Source organism: Peromyscus eremicus, chromosome 15 (assembly GCF_949786415.1).
Source record: "Peromyscus eremicus chromosome 15, PerEre_H2_v1, whole genome shotgun sequence".
NCBI lineage: Eukaryota > Metazoa > Chordata > Mammalia > Rodentia > Cricetidae > Peromyscus > Peromyscus eremicus.
Window position 1 is genome coordinate 43,761,095 of NC_081431.1, and position 17,442 is coordinate 43,778,536.

The 17,442-nt window shown below is 38.1% G+C and overlaps 1 protein-coding gene across 1 annotated transcript in view; it reads left to right on the forward strand.

Moving 5' to 3' along the window:
* Positions 1–17,442, forward strand: part of Hmcn1 (hemicentin 1) — a 435,413-nt gene that overhangs the window by 110,874 nt on the left and 307,097 nt on the right. The window contains exons 2-3 of the mRNA XM_059280181.1: positions 1,744–1,814; positions 16,946–17,104. Coding sequence (XP_059136164.1) covers positions 1,744–1,814; positions 16,946–17,104 — 230 coding nt within the window. The remainder of the gene's footprint in view (positions 1–1,743; positions 1,815–16,945; positions 17,105–17,442) is intronic.

Below are 17,442 nucleotides of genomic sequence, written 5' to 3' on the forward strand. Positions count from 1 at the left end.
GACTCTTAAAGAAAAACATGTATTCAGCTTCTTTTATTTTTTGTAGACTTAGAGGGGCTGCTTTTACAAGCTACATTCCTTATTCCTCTTTCCTTTTATTCTTATACAGTTCCGCCCCACCATCGTCTTTGTATCCCTTTCTGCGTTCTTGAATGACTTTAGTAGTATGCCATGCGGGAACATAGAAGATTGGCTTGACACGGCTGTTGACAGTTCATCTGTCAGGGTGTAACTGTCTGGCATGCCCAGTCACTGTTTTGCATTCCTTTGCAAAGTATGCCTTTGTTTAGTCTTGAGGGAATCGGCTTCCCTCATTTTTCCATACACTCAGAACATGGCTAATGGCCACTCTGCTTTGTATGGAATGCAGATGTTTGCATTTTCACACGGTTTAGCCAATCAGCTCGCCATTCCTTTTGAAAATTGCAAGGTGTCTAATCTATAGGGAAGGGGTCAAGATATTTTTCTCGTGCCATTTCTAAGAAAAATTACATAGATCATGGCAGAGAAATTGTGCTCCTTTCCAATTTATCTCATTTATTTTTCAAATTCTACAGTCTGCTTTCAAGCCATATGTAGCATGTTATAGAAGGCCTGGCTAATTAGCTATTATCCTTTGAAGTAGAAAATCCAATATGCTTCTGAACTAGACCATCTTTTATAAAAGCTAATTATTAAGAATCTTTCTAATTTTGTGTTGCTCTTACACACTATAATTTTGAGTGCATCCTAGATCTTCCTTACATAAAATAGAAAACTTTTCATCTGCTCTAGGAATTTAAATGTCATGTATTTCTGCATGATACCTAGATGAACTTCAATACTACTACTTAAATACATGGATGATGTCTCACAAAGGTGAATGGTATCTAAACGTGTACTTTCAATTATGTATTTTAAAAGGTTTTTTTTTTAATAATAAGCTTTAGGTACTGAAAATATTTGTTACAAGCATGTTGCATTTGCCAAAAATAATGTGTGTATTTATGTGTGCATCTGTGTGCATGTACGTGTGTGCATGTATGTTTATAATCGTCTTAATACAAGCTGATATCCAGATTGCTTCTTTGCTCTTAACTCAAACCACAAGTCATGACTCTGCATGGGAAGCAGTAGCCCTGACTTGCTCCTGTTAGAAGTGGTGGCTTGCTCCATACCTCAAGGAAGTCTTGGAGGGAACACAGCTCTGAAGGTAACTGTGATCCAAGCCAGCTTAGGGGAGTGGTGATAATGAGACCCAGCTATCCCAACCACAGGGAAAGAAGTTGTAAGGACTCTTTCTGGCATGGCCAATGCCTTTGTATCTGTGCCTCTTGAAGTTATTATGAAATCTTGTGGGCTGGGTGGTGAATACTCATTTTTCTTTTCTTTCCCCCTTTTTGTTTTGCAATGTACTTTATTTTGAACTAACTGAGATGGATTTTTCTCTATAATGTAGAAAATTGAATTACAGGATGGATGTGTGATTGATTCATTTACGTATTAACAGCAACTTGAGATCTTGTGCCAGTTCTTACCCCTTAAGAATTCCTAAGGTTAAAAATATACTGTTTTAGATATGCGAAATTCATAGCAAATTATGAACTATCTCTTGGTAGCTATAAAATGCGTCTTTACCATTTTGCTGTTATTAGTCAATAATTATTTAGTACATGGAAAAAAAGATATTTGCAAATATAATAAAGTATTTAATGTTATGGGCTACAGTTTATTGATCTATGCCATTTTTTTTTGTCTCCACAGAAATTGGTCCAGTGACAATTACCACCGATCCCAAAAAATTTCAGTATGAACTCAGAGAGCTCTATGTTCAGGTGAGTGAAGTGGGAAACCATGCATCTTTGGCTGACTTTCCTCACTTTTAAAATCTGAAGGAAGCAATCATTCTCTCAGGGGACTCAGGACATGTCATGGCCTCTCTCCACCCATGTCTAGAATGAATCAATAGATACAGAATATGATATTCTAAGTCGGTTTGTGCAGCACCTACCGCCACCTTTGCCCTGTGACAATGGACCCGAGAAGTTGGGACAGAGGCTATTTGTCTTCTTTACAGAAACTATTTGCTGAACCCTGTCCTAGAAAGGTCCCTTCCCCTTGATACCGAAGAAATGGTTAATAATTCTTTCTCACAACATAAAAAACAAAACTAAGGTCATTGTGATTCTCCTTCCTCTGAATTGCCCATATAGAATTGTTGAGTGTAAATATCATATCGTGACTAGGAAAGGCCAGTAGCATTCATTTAAGTATCATTCTGAAGGCAGTACTTGGAGAATGAGTTGGTATGTATTGTCCCTTTCGTGCTGCTTTAAGATTATCCCTAAATCCACTCATTAGAAGAATTGGCTTCTGTGAGGCTGTATTTACTACACTTTCTCAGTGGCTTTTGCCTCTCTTATCTATGGACCCTTTTTTTTTTTTTTATCACTTTCCAGTGTTCATCTAGACTCATTGTTCATAGTTTCCCCTCAGGGCTAGTGCCATGCCAAGTGACTTCAGTGTGTGTGGTAATAGCCATCCTATCCTAGTTAAATAGCACTTCCTCACTCCTTGACTTACTAGCCCATCTCAGTGGACCTTAACCACGTTTTAGTCCTGAATTCCCACAAACATCCTGAACCTTGTCACTATTTCAAGTCTTCTATTTCCCAAATAACTGATTCAGGCATCTCAATGTCCACCAACACACTGTCCATAGAGATACTGAGGCAGCTTCTTATGCTACTTACATTTCTTTACATCCACCGGGAACTCCAGGCAAGTGGCTCATATGCCTTCTCCCAGGCCATTAGATCTTTCCGTTTTTCACTTTCTGCCAATCTGAGTTCTGAGACTTATCATTTTAAGACATTATTTTGTCTTCCCTGTGCAGCGCTGTTCTGTTCCGAAGGCAAAACCTCATTTCTGAGTGACTTGACTATCCGCACTGTTCATGCTTATCCACCAGTTAGTTGCCAAGGGCTGTGACTGTCTCACAGCGTGGCACAATATAACCCTGCTCTGTGACAAAGAGGTAGTGAGATGAGACCAAGCCTGGAAGAGAGAGCAGGACTCTAGGAAGAAATCACATTCAAGATAAGACTCTGAGTATTTTGAAGATTGTAAATTCTGCCAAGGGAGTGCAGAAGAGAGGATTTAAAGACAAGAACGCCCTGTGCAAAGAGAGCATTGTATACAAAAGCCCCGGGAGAAGGATGAGGACACAGAATGGGGAGGATCTATGCAAGTCCCTTGAGGCAGAACACAGAGCCTGGGGAAAGGCGTGGCCTCAGAAAGGGATGAGAGGTAGACAGGGGTCTCAGACATTCCAGCCCATGGGAGTGTTTGATGAAGCCCACGCAGGAGGGCGCCATGAAACCATGACCACCTTTCTTGCGCTCTCACAGTTCCGCTGTGTTTCTTTAGTCAGTTCAACCCCTCATTCCTTTTACTGACAATTTAAAGTCTCACTCACTCTCCTTAAACCTTTATCCTGTAACTGTTATAAATCCTATGAGAGTTGCTATTTCAGCAAGTGTTCTATGCAGAGCAAGTGACTGACTTCGGTTTCATGTACAGGCACATAGAAATGAAGCCTTTGGTTTCCTTGTCCTTCATAATATTGTCCCTTTCCTCCTTCTTGACACTTCCTTTTCTCTCGTCCCTTCTCCTATTTTTCTTCCCACTTTCCCCGTGCAACCTCCTGGGAACGCCTCTGACCTTCAAATTGACCAGCAAACATTGGGGTTCCTCCAGCTTTAGGAACTGGATCCCATTTTCTCCTCGTTTTATGGCCCCTCTTTAAGTAGAGTTGCACGTGATCTCATTTGTTTTGAGCCTTAGTCTCTTTGGAGGAACAGATCCCCATTTTAATCTCTTGGGTGTCAAGGTGGCTCTCTAAAATGAGACTCAGGAATGTTCCTTGTACGGTTCTCCAAGCCTGACCCTTAACCCTCGGTCTCTGTCTCCTGTTCGTCAGCTTTGAAGATGTTGCTATGGCACTGTGATTAGCCAACCGAATATTTGATCCATTGTTAATACACCTCTCACCTACCTCTTAAGCTAACTTTGGTAAAGTCTTCTTTTAAACTTCATAGATGTCTTTAAAATCCGTTGAGTTTCTCTCTCCTGACACCACCCTAATCCCGGTGACTTTACTGAACTAGTGGAGAAAAGCACATAACTGATGTTTTTGAATTTGCTCTGGCTTTTACTTTTCAGTCCTTCTTGAATCTGTAGATGGAAGTCTCAGAACATATCTCTGAACTTTGACCCCTGCTGGGGCTTCATAAATACTCTTCATAAGTTGGAATGTCTGAGACCCGTCTACCTGTCATCCCTTTCTGGGGTCACGTGTTTCCCCAGGCTCTGTGTTCTGTCTCAAGGGACTTGCATAGATCCTCCCCATATCTGTTCCTCACCCTTCTCCTGGGGGCTTTTGCATATGCTGCCCTCTTTGCACAGGAAGTTCCTGCCTTTAAGTCCCCTCTCTGCACTCCCTTGGCAGAATTTAGTCTTTAAAATACTCAGTCTTATGCTGAATGTGTTTTCTTCCTAGAGTCCTTCTCTGTCCTCCAGGCTCGTTCTTATCTCATTGCCTCTTTGTCATAGAGCACATGCCATATTTACATCAAAGGAACATGTTTGATATCATTATACATCATACATTATTATTAAATCCTCGGAGTAAAATGCCTGACATGTACAGTATGCTCACATAGGAATTGGAGTGAAGTGATGGACAGATATGCCAGAATCTGCACATGAGCACAGGTCAAAACACATTTTAAAGTATTAATGTCTAATTCATTGCAGTGTTTGGTGAACAGCTTGATTGAGAACGCTAAGGTTGCTTCTGTTTTGTGCATGTCTTGATGTGCATACCAAACTGAATTATAGTTCATGAATATGTAAATGAACTTGTGCAAGTATCCCAAGTATTCCTACGTTTTAATGAATTTTTTTGTCACCTTCCCTATCAGTAATCATCCTCCTGCCCTTATAGCTTGTTGCTACAATAGTCATTGACTTGCTGCTTAATTCCTAGTCACTTTTTTCTCCCTTAGAATAGAAAAATCTTGTAAGCCGCCATGTGGTTGTTGGGAATTGAACTCATGACCTCTGGAAAAGCAGCTAGTGCTCTTAACCCCCGAGCCAGCTCTGCATAAGCAGGACAGTTGTGCAGCTTGGGCTGCTTAAGGCAGTAGAATCAGGATCTATCCTTGGTGCATGAGCTGGCTTTTTGGAGCCCATTACCTATGGTGGGAAACCTTGCACAGCCTTGATGCATGGGGAGGGGCTTAGACCTGCCTCAACTGAATGTACCAGGCTCTGCTGACTCCCCAGGGGAGGCCTTACCCTTTTTGGAGAAGAGAATTGGGGGGTGGGTTGGGGAGGGAAGGCTGAGGGCAGGGAGCAGGAGGAGGGAAGAGAGTGGGATCTGTGGTTGGTATGTAAAGTGAATAAAAAATTTCTGAATAAAAAAAAAGAATAGAAAAATCTACAGATGTTGAAATTCTCCAGGAAAAAAAAGTCTTATAGAATTGTTTATCCTGCTAAGGGATTATGACTTGAGGAATTCCATTTTCTTGGTTGCCTCAGTCCCTACATTCACTCATTCTACTGTAAACCCCTAATGACAAGAGCCTTGTAGTTCTCACTGTAGCCTGTGAGCCTTTTGGGGGATTAACCAGAGTAGTAGGGTGTGGTTTACATAGCTGTTGCATAAATGAATGACACTTCTTTTAAAAAATGTTCATTAGCAGCAACATTATATCAAGATGATTTAAACTCACCGGTGCAAAGATGTCTTAAAAACCCAATCTCAGTTTTCAATGCATTGTAGAGACCCAGAAAGGCCACGTGAGGGAGATTTCAAGCTGAGGACCTATTAGGAGGAGATTTGCTGTATTCACCTTCTTCTCTGTAAGAATACAGATGAACTCTCTTCCCAAAAGTCTGAAAAGACCGGAAATAGCCACGTTCTGAAGAAGACCTGGCACCGCTCTGCCATTTCCTGCCTCTCCCTGTTTGCGTTTTGAAGGATCTTCAGGGAGTGTCTGTGTTCTCTGTGCCATTTGTCTCCAGGGTGAAGGATCCTGCTTCCTGACTCACACCCCCTTGACTCTCTCGGCAGAGGTCTTCCCAACACCCTCTGGAACTGAGTCGGATGCAGTCAGTGTCTAGGGCAGTTTGATTTTTACCTCCATTAGAAAAAGTCTCTTTCTCTTGGCACTGGAGCTGGTGTCCTTGTCTCTGGACATGTGCTCCGGGCGAGGCACATCTTATTATTATTATTTATTGCCGTTTTGTTTTGGCTTGTGTTTTCCTAAGATCCACAAGGGCTCAATTAGAATATCTTGTTGAGAAAGAAATCATATATTTAGTTTTTCCTTTCATTCAATACTGGGCACTATTACAAGCATCAAGGATACCATGGGAGTATTTATTTTGAATATTTCTAGTAAATATTTCTTTTTTTTCAATTAAGGGAAAAAATTGTACTAAGTAAGGGCCAAATTAAAAAACAAAAAACAAAATCAACTTAGCACTTGACGTTTAATCTAAGATATATATACTATTTTCTCTTTGTTCTTTGCATGGAGAATATTTTATTGTTTCATAAATTAGTATGAGCAACTAAGTATGTTATATATTTTATAAAAGTTTAATGTAGGATAATAGATTTTGTTTGGGGTTTAATTCCTGACCTCCCCCAACCCCTGCCAAACCACCGGCATCAAGCAAAGCAAGGCTCTATGTCTTATTAAAACTCAACTTGGACTTGTGGGAAAGCAAACATCAGAAAACATTCCTTTCACATCTAAATTGATTTTGAAAATAAAAAAAGGGAATTTGGTTTGAAGTACATTAAATACTTGTCCATTAACACTGCATCTGTCTTAGTTTATTTTCCCATAGAGAAATGGAATAAGGAAACTAATCTAAACATTTCTAAGAAAAATTGACGAAAGTTACTACATTTAAATCATCACATTTATTGCATTAATTGTATTTTATTCCTTTCCATCTTGTTAACGGAGAAGTAAGTTTAAAGGCAACTGAACTTTCTCCCTGGGGAGAAGGAGGGAAAGACAAATGGTAACCAATGGTATTCAGATCACACAGAGCTTGGCAATTAATAAAGTTGTAAATATTCAGGGAAGAGTGCTGCCTTGGGTCACATTCTTTATAAGAAATTATAAAGCCTGTTGAGTTTTAGAAAATATTATTGGCACTGTTACGCTTTTCAGTATTTTATCCAAATGTTTTAAAGAACAAAAAGCCCATTAGTCAAACATTTGAAATACCAAGAAAAATATTCCACAAAAATAATAACCAAGAGATGTCTACATAATTAAATGGCACTCACAACTTTCATATATATTGTTGATCCTTCTCCAGTGCAAAGTTCTCCACAGAACTTACTTTCTATTGTAGCATTTAATGGAATGGACTTTTAGAAAGCCCTAATGTACGTGGGACATCCGTGTTCACCAGCAAGGGGAGAGAGCTATAGAAAGATCAGGGTGTGGTCTAATTTCCCTCCATCCTGAACAGAAGCAGAGGGCTGAGCAAAAAGGAACAAGTACAACCATGGATGTGTGGGGGAAATGTTTGGTTGTTCCAGAAGAATGGTTGATACTAAAATCCTTTGCCAACAGAGACCAGGAAACACTATGGCTAAGCTGGCAAACAGTATTCACAAACGGAGGCCAAGATAATGCCAATTTTAGGAGAATTTGCTGTGACAGACAGGAAGCACTTTATGTAACTTCTGGTATTCTAAGAAACGCAGCTGTGAACAAGTGTACTTATGACTTCTCTAGGAGTAAAGAAGAACGGCCTGTACTTCATTGTTTAATTTGGGGAAAACAATTTGATTCAAGAGTCCAATTTGTAATGCATGCATGGGCTTCAGGAGCAGACTGTGGCATCTGATGCAGAGACGGAAGCGGTGGCTGTTGCTGCTGCTACCTGTAGTGTTTCTTTAAGGGAAACAGTCTCCACATACTTAGGACATTAATTTGCATTAGTTATGGAATGTATGCCCTGGGGAAAGTTTTGCAAGTGTTTCAAAGTCACTGTTTCAATTTAAAACTACCCAAATATTACTGTTTCCTCTTACAAATGAGTAAACACCAGTGTTGAGATATTAAGTGACAGTTCCCCAAATTTCAAGTACCAAGGCTGATCTCATTCATATATTCTCTCTCTCTCTCTCTCTCTCTCTCACACACACACACACACTATACATTTATACACACATACATAGAGATGTAATGTTTGTGTGTGTGTGTGTTTATATACACACATTTTATATATGTGTGTAATGTATGTAGACATATATGTATATTTGTACATAACAACTATTAAGAAAAAGAGGTCATGAATTTAAAAGAGAGTAAGTGGGAGGTACATGGGAAGATTTGGAGGAAGAAAAAGGAAGGGGAAGTTATATAATTATATTATGATGTCAAAAAAATTATTAACCAAACCAAACCAAACCAAAACAAAACAAAACTGGGGCTTTTAATGCCTAAGCCAGCCCTTTATCGCTCTGCAGCTTTCCTTCCAACTATTGCTTTAAGTAACCTTGTTAATCTAATCAAATTAACATATTTATTTACACAATTTCTCTTTTATTTTAGTTCAAAGCAGGAAAGTAGATAATTAAAGGCAGCTGGGGGTCTAGGACTGACCTTATCCTTATCAAAATGAATTTATTACTCAATTATTTTTACCTCCATTCCCGCCTCCCAACTTCTCTTGAGTAATTAGCTTACCTAAATTACCAAGCAGAAAGTGACAAAATTAATTATAATTAGAAAGTTACTCTCTCTCTTCAGAAAATTTCTACTGAATCAGAGAGGCCAAGTTTATTTAAGAGTGATTACAGGTACATTTTATGAAGTGTGATGATGATGCTGGTGGAAATTTTAGTATTATAATTTTGCTGTGGCCGATGAAGCATCTTGACAACTAGTTTGCATCTTAGAGTTTTTGTTAGAGTTTCTGAAAGATGAAAAGTTCCTTGAGGACTACTATGTGTCCTCAAGGGTGAATGAGAGAGACTGAGACTGGAGGGCACCTGTAGAAATGTGTGACTCATTTCCAGCTACCCATTCTGGTGCCACATCCAGAACTTAATGGATTATTTATTTATTTGTGTGTTTATTATGTATACAATGTTCTGCCTGCATATATGCATGTATACCAGAAAAGGGCACCAGATCTCATTATAGATGGTTGTGAGCCACCATGTGCTTGCTGGGAATTGAACTCAGGACCTCTGGAAGACCAGCCAGTGCTCTTAACCTCTGAGCCATCTCTCCAGCCCATGATTGATTTTTTTTAATGACCTTTTGGGTGAACATTGAAGGACAAAGATTATAGAAGCATATTCTGATTGTTTGGAAAACGGAATTTACAGATGGCTAGACAGGGTTGGTGTGGATGGGAATGGGAAGTTTCTTGATCTTTCTTTCAAAGAGCACCTGTGTGAGACTGTTTTTAAGGATAAATGCATGATGCACTCCAAAATTTACATTTGAGTCTCCTGGTGAAAAACAACCCACTAACATATGATGCCTTGATTCAGTCCATATATACCACTCAACCTACCGAGAGGTTGTCTGTTCCCCACAGGAATGTATAGATCTGGTTCTGTCTGTTTTAGATAATGGTTGGAAGTCAAAATGCTTCCTTACAAAATGTAGGTTTACTAGAGTAAAGTGACAATGTTTCTTCTAATGAAATTAATATAAAGGAAAATTGAGAGGTTTCTTCTCAGTCTAAATAGATCAGAAGCAATTATTTCTCCAAGAGACCTTTATTTTTATTTCTTGAATCTTGCAGTTTCTTGAGTCTTGAAGATTAGTTTTGGAGCCTTGGAATTGGAATTGACTTTCAATATTGCCTTTGCAATTACCCTGTCAGATGTTTGGGTCCTTTCCAGAGCACTATCAGTGCCCCAGACCTAAACAGTTCTAACTAGAGATTTCAGTCCTGGCCTTTGTCTGGAGATGACACCTGGGACCTGCATATAGCAACATCTGGGCGCCGCTGCTGATGCTGGAGCCCTGTATCTGCTCTCTTTGGCAGACACATCACATTACTGAATAGTGGTCTAGTCATCAGCTAAGTCCCTTGGGTTTCTACATATAAACTTTTAAACCAAGGCTCCATCTTTCTTTGTATGTGTTGATTTTTAATAATCCTCATTTGTCTACTGTATTATATATGTGGTCCCCATCTTAGCAGATTGTTTTCATTGGTTGTTTAATGACCTTGTCTATATAAAACTTCCTCATGTGAAATCTTCACAAATTATAAACTTTTAAAATTAGTTTTATTAGTAAAATGAATTGTACTAATACATTTTTTTACAAAGCCATAAAAATGTGCAGTATAAATATCTATTTTGTCATATTAGGGAAAATAGTCAATACTACAATCTTCATTGAGTAACCTGTAATAAAAAGGATTACCAAGCGTACCACAAAGCATTCAAAACCTGCATGTGGGTGTTGAAGCAGAAGGAAAAGAGACTTCCACAGACAGCTAGAAGTGGCATAGAGGAAGGAGCAGGAGGCAGGGCTGGGAGAAAATCGGGCTGCCCAAAGTAGGTTTTTTTTTTTTTTCCTTTTCCTTTTCTTTTTTAAGATTTATTTATTTATTATGTATACAGAAGAGGGAGCCAGATCTCATTACAGATGGTTGTGAGCCACCATGTGGGTGCTGGGAATTGAACTCAGGACCTCTGGAAGAGCAGCCAGTGCTCTTAACCTCTGAGCCATCTCTCCAGGCCCCCAAAGTAGGTTTTGGCAGTATGAATGCCCAGTCTTTAGTGCAACAAACGATGGCCGCACTGGTCCTGCCCGGCTGCTTTCTGGGTCTTGTCTTCGGAGCACATGTGGCCATCTAGGAAGCATGATCAAGGATCCACTCCATCTAGAGAACTCTTGTCTTCATTCGATGAGGAAAGAGTTCACAGTAAAACAGTGTAGAATCCTTGAAGAACAAAGAAAGAAATTCTATAAGAAGCAGAGAGAGCTGGGAGGGGAGGGTGCTACCGAGGATGAAAACTGGGATTACCAAAATATCACTTTCCAGCTTCACATTTTGCCTGCAGTCCAGCCTGTGTACCTCTACATGCCTTGGGAGTGAGGTGGTGTACTACCACCTCAGTGGACTACCTGCTCTTACAACTTGTGAAATAAGAAAAAGCCCCTGGATTATGGGAATATTAAAGTACATACTTTTCTTAATTCCTCTTTAAAGTATCAGATGCCTGAAACATCATATATTCTTTATGAATATTTGAACCATAATAAACTTATCATCTTCTGGGACTCAACAAATTCTGCTTCACTTACTATAAAAGTTCTAACAAGTTCTAAGATCACTTGCAGATGAGTTACATTCTTGATTGACAGTTGAAAACCTAGAAGCATGGGAATGGTTGTTGTTACTTAAGGCATCCCACATAAAGGTCAGTCACTGAGGCTTTAATGTGAAACCCACCTTCCTTAAATTTATTTCATCATTTATTTGTAGCAAAGGGTAGCATATTGGGTATGTGACATTCCTGGATATGTGGCATGTATTGCTATGGTTTGGGAACTCTGAGGCTTCTTCTTGTCTCTGAGGACATCCTTGCCATATTTCCTACCAGGGACAAAGAGCAGCGCATGTGCCTGTGAACTCTGCAATTGTTCAGATTTATTTTAACCTTGCTTTGGACATAGCTTAGAATTATATTCAATATAACCTAATCATTTCCACATGTGCATTATCTTCTCTTGGTCTAGAATCGGTGGTGATATTTACACCTGAGGGTTATAAAATATTGATTCATTGAAACTGAGTTTCACATCTAATTTTCCATGTAAAATGGAAACTGCACAACTAAGACCTTTTCAGCATGTGGATTCTGTGCCGGGGGACTATAATCTGACTTTGAGATCGGGCTCAAAATTCAGCAGAACAAAATTATGATAGAGTAAGGGTAAGCATTGTAATTCCTTTACAAAGTTCTTAGAGTTGAGCATGGTGACAAAGGCCTGTAAATCCAAATATTACAGAGGCCCAGGCAGGAAGATTACAAATTAAAGGACAGCTGAAGCCGTATAGCAAGACTCTTGTCTTTAAAATGAAACATTTTGGAATTTGTCAGTTTTTGACAACTTTGAGTTAGAAAGGAAGGAAGGAAGGAAGGAAAAAAGGAAGGAAGGAAAGAAGGAAGGAAGGAAGGAAGGAAGGAAGGAAGGAAGGAAGGAAGGAAACTGAAGCCAGGTCCATTGAGAATAAAGACAAGGAAAACTGAAGCGGGCTGATGAGAAGCAAGGCAGGATGGGAGAGCCTTCTCTGCAGCTGACTTGCCTTGTCTCTTGACCTTTCACTTGATAACTTCTTCCCTTTAGAGTTTGGAGAGAGCCCTCCAATTTCTCTAACTCCTCGGAGGTCAAAGGTTCAGTTTATTTCAGCGTTCTTCCCACCCTGTTCCGTATTTAGAAAAGACAGTGAGACAATCTGTGTTTTATTGCTTCCTCCACTGATAAGATTTCCATTCATTGTATAATCTTGCTTTCCAGGAATTCATTATTGAACATAACTGTAACTCTGAGACTGTGGTGTTTTCAAAGTTTATTCCAGAAGCAACATTCACTGTTGAAAGGTCACATGCTTCTAATTTGTTTTCAGTAAATATTTTTACATCTGAAGTATCTTCTGCAACTTAACAAGTTGTAGCTATCTGTAAAATTATAAAGCCAAAATGAGGCTCAGAAGACTGAGAAAGAATGCTCCTACTGCTATTGATTAGTTATAAAGTTCAAGGAAAAACTCAAAAGTTCCTAAAAGCAGACCCCTTCTATCACATGCTTTGGGAATTGTTCAAGTCACTGTATTGTGTAGTTCGTCTCTATGCTATCTTTAATTTGTATAGGTGCATGTTTCTGTGGCTTTGGTGTTATATTTAAATTATAGAGTCACGGTTATTTTCTCCTGTTAAATATTAAACTTCACCGTATACCAAGAGGGAAAAGAAGAGGGAGCACAAAGAGGAGAGAGAGAGAGAGAGAGAGAGAGAGAGAGAGAGAGAGAGAGAGAGAGAGAGAGAGAGAGAAAGGAAAAGAGAGTGAGCAAGAGAGCAAAGATGGAAAAATTTTATATACTGCTTATAATAAACATGTGTAGAAATATAGGTACACATATATGTACTTTCATGTATATTTCTACATGGAAGGAAGCATGAGTCATAATTAAACTCAACAAGTACGACAATCTGAGAAGGAACCGTATTTGGTGGGTGCCCTGAACAATGAGAATTTTCTTCCTCTGATTGACAGCGTCTGAGGCACGCCTCTGCTTTGTAGAAGAGAAGTCAACGGAAGTCTCCTAGAGTTGGCCTCAGCCTCTGCTTCTTCATGTGATAACTTTGTGGCTTGGGACGGATTTTCCACAATTTAGTGTTTTGTCAACCAAATATGTTAAGAATAACAGAAATGCTGATCAATTAATGTAAAGAATAAGTAATACAGTGTATATACCAATATTGTCTCAGTACTTAGAGTAGGCATCCATTGAATTAATTCAAGTAGAGAGTATTATTATAAATAAAAGTGTTGGTTAAATTAATGTGACTTTTCATAGATTAAGTTCCATGCTGCAAATTCTTTTGTGGTGTATCTGTTTATATTTTCTTGTGTTACATTTTTTTTTGCCAACCTTATGTTATTTTTAAAAAATCCAATAAAAGACATAGATGTCTACAAAGGAGTTTAAAACATTGACTGAGATACTGGAAACATTTAAGTAATTTTTAGCATTTATCACTACAATTTATAGTGTCAATTTTTCCTCCTATTGGTTCTATGAGTTCAGACAACATAAACAGATAATTACTGATAATTTTTAATTCAAAATTTGAAATGATATATATTGTATTAGAGGTTTGTCAAAAGTAAAATGTACCTATCAACCTTTGATTTAAGACAAAAGTTTTATTTTTTAAACTTTACAGTTGATTGGCCTGATCTGTTTGGGAGGCATCCAGGCAGTGGGACCGGGTCCTGTGCTCATTGCATGAGTTGGCTGTTTGAAACCTGGGGCCTATTCAGGGTCCCTTGGCTCAGCATGGGAGGAGGGGACTGGACCTACCTGGACTGAGTCCACCAGGTTGATCTCAGTCTGTGGGGAAGGCTTTGCCCTGGAGGAGATTGGAATGGGGGGCGGGCTGGGGGGAAGGTGAGGGGGGCGGGAGGGGGGAGAACAAGGGAATCTGTGGCTGATATGTAGAACTGAATTGTATTGCAAAATAAAAATTAAAAAAAAAAAAAGAAAAAAAAATCATTTCAGGTAAAAAGAAATCACACACTCAAATTAACTAGACCCAAAGTTAACTAAATTAACTTTTGTATAGTTGGAGTGGCCTTTTGAAATGGAACTGTGGAGCTTTTCACTGGATTTATATTTTCACTATCAAATAAGTTCTATGAACTTATCCATCACAAAAAAGAAAAATCAATAACCAAGTTCTAACTGGAAAGGCAATTGTTTTTCTTGCTATGGTGCATCTTTCATGAATTATCATTTTACATTTTCATACTTGTTATTCAGGTCAAAACAGAAGCTGCAAAATGATTTTAAAGAACCACTTTATCAAGTTTAGAGATGAAACTGTTTGTATAGCTTCATTCACATTTCTATGATCTTCAACTTTTTAATCTGTACATATATAAGACTGGAACAAATCACCCTAAACTCTCTGGATTTTTGAGGTTAATTGATAAAAATGCACAATTATAATAATGCTTTTTCTCTGGTCCTTTTATGCCAAAACTAAATTTAAATATCAAAATATCACTTGATAATTTGAAAGGGAAAACCTGTAAATAAGCCAGATAGTTAAATTTTACCTACATGTGTAACTATAGAAACAATATACATAAATATGTATCTATAAACTTTGTTTATAAGTTTATTACTTCTATAAACTATAATCAAAGACATTAACTTATACTTAGTAAGTAAAGCCATTTGAATTTTGCCTCTGATAACTTCTGCTAAGAAGCTTATCAGAGACTTTTAGGCCAATGCCCTTACTTTTAATTACTAGCCTAGATTGAAGCATCCTTAATGAAGTCCAGTGGGCCGTCCCAGAGTAGTGCTGTCTAATAAAATGCAGTATGAAACCCACATGCAATTGTTCAGAAATGTAGCCATGTAACTCAAAATATGCAGAGTATTATCATTCAAGCATGTCATTAGTAAAAAATAGCACTCTTTAATTTTTAAATTTAAATGCATATCAATAAAATGAAATTGCCAGGCGGTAGTGGCACACGCCTTTAATCCCAGCACTGGGAAGCAGAGGTAGGCGGATCTCTGTGAGTTTGAGGCCAGCCTGGGCTACCAAGTGAGTTCCAGGAAAAGTCAGGTGTCAGAGAAGGGTTTAGTATGGATTTTACATTGATTTCTTTTGGAAGAAGAAGAAGAAACTCTTTTTTTTTTTTTTTTTTTTGCCTTTAAGGGAGCTATATCTACAATGAAATAGTTTCAATAAGATATGAGTTACTAGTTAGAATTTACTTTTAATTTTCAGTTAGTTATACATAGGAAGATAATAAAGACTGTGTCCTTTTGGGGAAAAATGGTTTTTATTGCTTAAAATGGCTTATAATTTATATGTATATGATTCCAACATAATTGGTGTGTGGAAATGTGAAAGTCAGGGAAAATGTCATTTTAAATTATAAAAATGCACTTAAATCCAGAGTAAAAAAAAAACTAAAATATAAGTATATTCAATGTATGTGACTCAAATATTTCCTTCTTACTAGATATTCCTAACTTTTCTGACTGCTCTGAGATTCTCCATTTGTTCTTACATAAAAGCTCAGAAAATTTTCATTTTGAAGAGTGTGACATAAAGAAAGTTGATGCTTTAAACAGAACACCTTTTATTTGTATTGTGGTTTGCACAATTTGAACTGTGTCAATTCACTACTTCTTCCCAATATTGTTTACTAGCCAGTGTTGAGCCTTCACGTGTGTTTGTCATGTGGAGTTTTTTCACAAGACAGCATTTCCAGTACTTAGAAAAACATTGTTTACTTTATTAAATATGTTGTTGTAACTACTCCATCCACATATATAGGGTGAAAAGGTAGGGGTCCCTTTTGAGTGCCAGATACTTTTTAGAGCTGAATTCAGTTTTAGGATGAGTTTGGGCTCTGAAGGGATCTTACTGTGGCAGATCCATCTGGAGTAGTTTAAAGACTGTTTCTGGTAATGTTTAGGGACACCTGAGGACTTAGTCAACCACGTATGCCCCTAGGGAAAGTGTGTGCTGAAGTCGAAGGGTTCCGAGTGTCCTTTATGCACTAACTGATCAAGATAACTAAGTCTTCCTAGTCCTGTATCCCTGGAGATCTGTTTGGTCTACAGAGAGAAACACTCTTCCTGTTTTCTTAGTACCAGATGACAGTAACTAATGGACAGTTAATATCTCAGGTACCAGTTACTAACACAAGGAGTGACTATTTTTCACTTCTGAACTCTACACTCATTCAAGGTCATTTATTGCAATAAGAACCACTCAAATACTGTTATAGAAAAGAAAATATATAAAGTACCCTTAAAATGCAAAGCATTTGGAGTGTATCTGAAGAGTGAGTAGGCCAGCAAACCACAGACAAAGAGCAAGTTTGAAAGAGGGGAGGGCATATTATCTCAACCTGAGGAAGAATAAAATTTATCCATAAGTATAGAGTTTTTCCAGTTCTGTATCAATTTATATCTTTTTCATCCTCTCTTCACTAAAGGGATTAATCTGGTAGCAAAGTGACAGAAAATAAAAGTGAAGAGTGATTGTTTGATTTTTAAACTCCTAAAGTCACTTAGGACAAAAATACTCATTTCTTCATAAAATGATTTCATCTTGCTTTCTGCTCAACAGGGTGGTGGTGATTGTCCAGAAATGAGTATCGGAGCTATAAAAATTGCCTTGGAAATTTCCCTTCCTGGTTCTTTCATCTATGTTTTCACTGATGCGCGATCCAAGGATTACAGGCTCACTCATGAGGTACTGCAGCTCATTCAACAGAAACAATCCCAAGTAAGTAGGCATTGTCCCCAGACCTCCTTGTCTGAACAGGTCTTTTGATTATTCTCTTTTGATTATTCTCTGTGTGATAAATATCAATAGTCATAGCCATTTAACCACACATCTACCAACATAGTATGTACATGTCATCTAATTCTAATGTAGTAAATCCATATTTATCAATAGCATATTGATGCTTTGGTTTTGACTATAAGGAAGAAGTGATTACAGATTAATTAAAGTACTTATTAACATCTTATATTGGTTAAGTCTATATTTCAAACGCCACTTTTTATGGAGAGTCTTTCCTGGGTTATATACTTAGTATTACCAGTTAGTTAATGACATGC